Genomic DNA, 4225 nt, shown 5'->3' with positions numbered 1-4225 from the left:
GTTGGTACCAAAACTTGAAAAATCAAATTTTTGCTAAAGTCGAAAATGTCAGATTAAACCCCAACGCATGATATCATGTGCTGTACCAAAACTCAAAAAAATCTGAGTTTTAAAAAAGTCGAAAATGTGAGATTGGACCCCAACGCATAATACCAGTACCATGTGTTGGTACCAAAACTAAAAAAAAATCTGATTTTTGAAAAAGTCGAAAATGTGGGATTGGACCCAGCGCATAATACTTGTACCATGTGTTGGTACCAAAACTTAAAAAATCTAATTTTTTGCCAAAGTAAAAAATGTGAGATTCTACACCAACACATGGTACCGGTGTCATGTGTTTGTACCAAAACTCAGAAAATTCAAGTTTTGCCAAAGTCGAAAATGTGAGATCCTACCCCAACACATGATACTGGTGTCATGTGTTTGTACCAAAACTCAGAAAATTCCAATTTTTGCCAAAGTCGAAAATGTGAGATCCTACCCCAACACATGGTACTGGTATCATGTGTTTGTACCAAAACTGGAAAAATCAAATTTTTGCTAAAGTCGAAAATGTGAGATCCTACCCCAAGGCATGATACTGGTATCATGTGTTTGTACCAAAACTAAAAAAAAATCAAATTTTTGAAAAAGTTGAAAATGTGAGATCCTACCCCAACGCATGATACTCATGTGCTGGTAACAAAACTAAAAAAAAATCTAATTTTTGAAAAAGTTGAAAATGTGAGATTAAACATCAACGCATGATATCATATTATGTGCTGTACCAAAACTAAAAAAAAATCTGATTTTTGAAAAAGTTGAAATGTGAGATTCTACATCAACGCATAATACCAGTATTATGTGTTTGTACCAAAACTCGAAAAAAATCTGATTTTTAAAAAAGTCGAAAATGTAGGATTCTACTCCAACGCATGGTACTGGTATCATGTGTTTGTACCAGAACTCGAAAAAAATCTGATTTTTGCCACAGTTGAAAATGTGAGATTCTACCCCAACGCATGATGCTTTTGTATATGTGTTGTCCAACTTGTGTCCATGTTTTCTCTAAATTTTTTATTATAGTTTATTCATGTTTTACCCATGTCTTGTTTAAATTTTACCGATTTTTTATCTATGATTGTTTAACAAAATGACACCAAGAGACAAAATATTGCTCTGATAATAATCTGCACTTTTAAATATGGATTCTGAACTAACAAAATATCTTAAAAACACTCAAGTCAATGCAGGTTGAATATATTTGAAAGTAAAACAAAGAAAAATCAGGTCATGACAAGTCCGGGGTCAAATCCATAGAGCGCAAAATGTATCGTTTCTACCAATAGAGACCAAAGTAAGATCTCTCTTCACTACAATCTTCACCAAAATATCCATAGGGACATTTGCATTGTTCTGGAGACACACACTGTCCACCATTCTGGCAGCTCTTTGTGCAGAATGCTGTTAATACAGAAATGAAAATTAAAAAACTGTTTCATTCAGAATTTTCCACCTCTTTATTATATAATATTATTTTTCTATTCCTTTTTCTAAAAAAAACATGTTTAAAACTGTTTTTTTTTATCATTTTTTACCAAACTTACATTATAGTACTGTAAAATAATTTTGTTAACTTTAATTTTAGTTTTTTAACCACTGTTGTTTTGCTGCTAATTTATTTCTCTCTGCTGAATCAATTAATCTGTCCTTCGTTGTATTCGAACAGAAAATAATATTTTTTAAAAATTATATGTGAAAAAATATTTTTTTATAATAAGTACAAATATTTGTACACTTCCTTTACAATACCAATTGAACTATTAAAAGATTAATAACTTACGTGTTTGGCATCTTTCACCAGTCCACCCAGGAGAACAAGTGCATGTGTATGGAGCAGAGCAGTATCCCCCATTCATGCATGGCAAGATACATGTAGGGTGTCGGCATCTGTTACCAGACCAACCATTCACACACGAGCATTTATCATGAGCGACGCAACTCCCACTATGCAGACACCGATGGCGACAAAGAGCTGGAACAATACTTTTAATTATTCAGGATCAATTGTTTCGAAATATGTAATCTACAAAAATTAAGCCCAATAAAATGTATTCTGTTGGATATATACTGTCCAAGCTTGATTATTTTATTATTTTTATTTTACTGCCTCTTCTGTAGAGACTGATAAAGTCATTTTAGTTGAAGTATAAATTTAGCAAAATATTATTTGTTCCGTGTTATAACAACTGTTGTTTACCGGCCAGGATGGATAAAGCAAGTTGCATTGATTCATTTATAAAACATGTGTTTTATATTTTGAGTTCCTATTGCAAACGGCTTAATGCCAAATAAAAAAAAAAACACGTACAAGCACATTCTGGTTGATCTGTCCATCTTCCATCTACACATTGAATAGTAAGTTGAGATACAGCTCTGTACCCCGGCATGCAGCAGAAATGAAGTTCACTGTCAAGTTCGTAGTGGGGAAGTATCTCATCCCCATGCAGTAACTAGAAATAAAAAAATATGGTAAATGTTTTATAAAAAAAGTAGAGGTATGTCTTTCATTATACAATTGGTTTGACTTGTTTTTTTTAAAAGAACATTTTTTGAGAAATTTGGGTTGTATGAAAACAGAAAATTGGTATGAAAACGACTGTCATTGGCTACGTTGCTTACAATAATTTTGTTGTATTAGACTAAAGTATAATCTATAACTAAAATTACATAAGTGTTAACTCAGAAGCTGGCATAAGGAGTTTAAATGGCAAAAGGAGTTTATATTAGATTTAAGTGAAAATTAAATACAAACTTACTTTAACATTTCTTCCCTCCACCTCAGGTGCATAACATCCATCAGTTAATGCTGAAAAGTCCGATGCAAATGAAAATCTACCAACCATAAGAGAAGCACAGACTGGATCATCACCAGACCAGTTGCCATTACTTTGGCAGTTCGTGTCTCATTACCTGGTAAAAATTAGTTCACTAATAAAAAAAATAAAAAAAACTGTTTAGAAATTTTAGCTAAGAGTTTGGTTATACAGTAGAAGATAGCAGTTTTTGAACAGACTTTCTTAACACTAAATAACATATTGTGCAATGCCTGGTAACAGTTGCAACTTTAAAAGGTTCTTGTTTTCAATCAATTTAACATAGGAGAGGTCCTATAACATGATCAACCAGAGCACATTTGATTTATGACAGGGATGCCCAACTACTTAATACTCTAATGCTGACCTAACTACTAAAATACTTTTAGTTCCCAAATTTCAGTAAAGACTTTTTTCAATTAGCGTACCACTATACAGCGAAAATCCTGGGTCACAAGTTATGTTGACAGTTTCACCAAAGTGAGTCACATCATCAGGTTCCACTCTACCATTCACAACATCAGGATGGCTACCACAGCTTATAGGTTCACATATGGGTTGCACACCATTGAAGTTACCATCTGCATCGCATGTTCTAAGCAAAGTAATATGATAAATGAATGAATGTAGCTTTCTTTATCTTCGCGTGGCCTGAACACGACAGTCGTTATAACACGGGTGTTCCATTTCATACACTCCGAGCCAGCTTAGAAGTTACCACAAAGGTAATTTTGTGGGTGATTTTTATTTACTGAAGTTCACTGGTGTGTTATTTTCATTACATAGTTGTTCTATAAGAAAATGCTAATGGCACCAATAATAATTTGTGTGGCACCAATAATATCTTCAGCAATCAATTTTTGACCTTTTCTGCCACATGATTTTTTCTATTTTTGAATGTATTGCCAGCTGCACAAAATGTTGTCTAATTTACAATATTTTACCTTTCATTATCTCCTATAAGTGTGTACCCCTCATCGCAATTGAAGTAAACTGAGGATCCATATCTGATCACTCCCCTCTTGGAGAGCACCCCGTTGCTTAGTGGATGATGTCTTCCACATGACACACCTGAACAAATTGATTATCAAGAAACAAATTAACTTACAAAACAAGCTTGAATTGTAAATCAAACAATTGGTAAAGGCTTTATTAACATTTCAAAACTAATCAATACAAAAAGCAAAAAATAGCAAAACTTGTAATTAAGTCATATACTAAAAAAAGTTTAGATCTTATACTTACGCTGGCAAAATGGAGGCAGGCCACTCCATGAAGCAGTTTCAAGACAAGTTCGAACACTGGATTCAGCCGGTATGAGCTGGTATCCCACATCACATTCGTATCGTGCCTGGTTTCCAAAAGTTGTT

At 33.4% G+C, this 4225-nt stretch overlaps 1 protein-coding gene across 1 annotated transcript in view; it reads right to left on the bottom strand.

The window, feature by feature from the left end:
• Positions 1–1221: 1221 nt before the first annotated feature.
• Positions 1222–4225, bottom strand: part of LOC100177891 (sushi, von Willebrand factor type A, EGF and pentraxin domain-containing protein 1-like) — a 74887-nt gene continuing 71883 nt past the window's right edge. The window contains exons 109-115 of the mRNA XM_026834727.1: positions 4101–4225; positions 3800–3926; positions 3284–3450; positions 2799–2952; positions 2351–2492; positions 1823–2014; positions 1222–1443 (exon numbers count right to left, since the gene is read on the bottom strand). Of these exons, the coding sequence (XP_026690528.1) occupies positions 2843–2952; positions 3284–3450; positions 3800–3926; positions 4101–4225 (529 nt within the window). The 3' untranslated portion in view covers positions 1222–1443; positions 1823–2014; positions 2351–2492; positions 2799–2842. The remainder of the gene's footprint in view (positions 1444–1822; positions 2015–2350; positions 2493–2798; positions 2953–3283; positions 3451–3799; positions 3927–4100) is intronic.

The sequence above is a fragment of the Ciona intestinalis genome, chromosome 5 (assembly GCF_000224145.3).
Source record: "Ciona intestinalis chromosome 5, KH, whole genome shotgun sequence".
NCBI lineage: Eukaryota > Metazoa > Chordata > Ascidiacea > Phlebobranchia > Cionidae > Ciona > Ciona intestinalis.
This window is presented reverse-complemented; position numbering and strand designations above follow the sequence as displayed.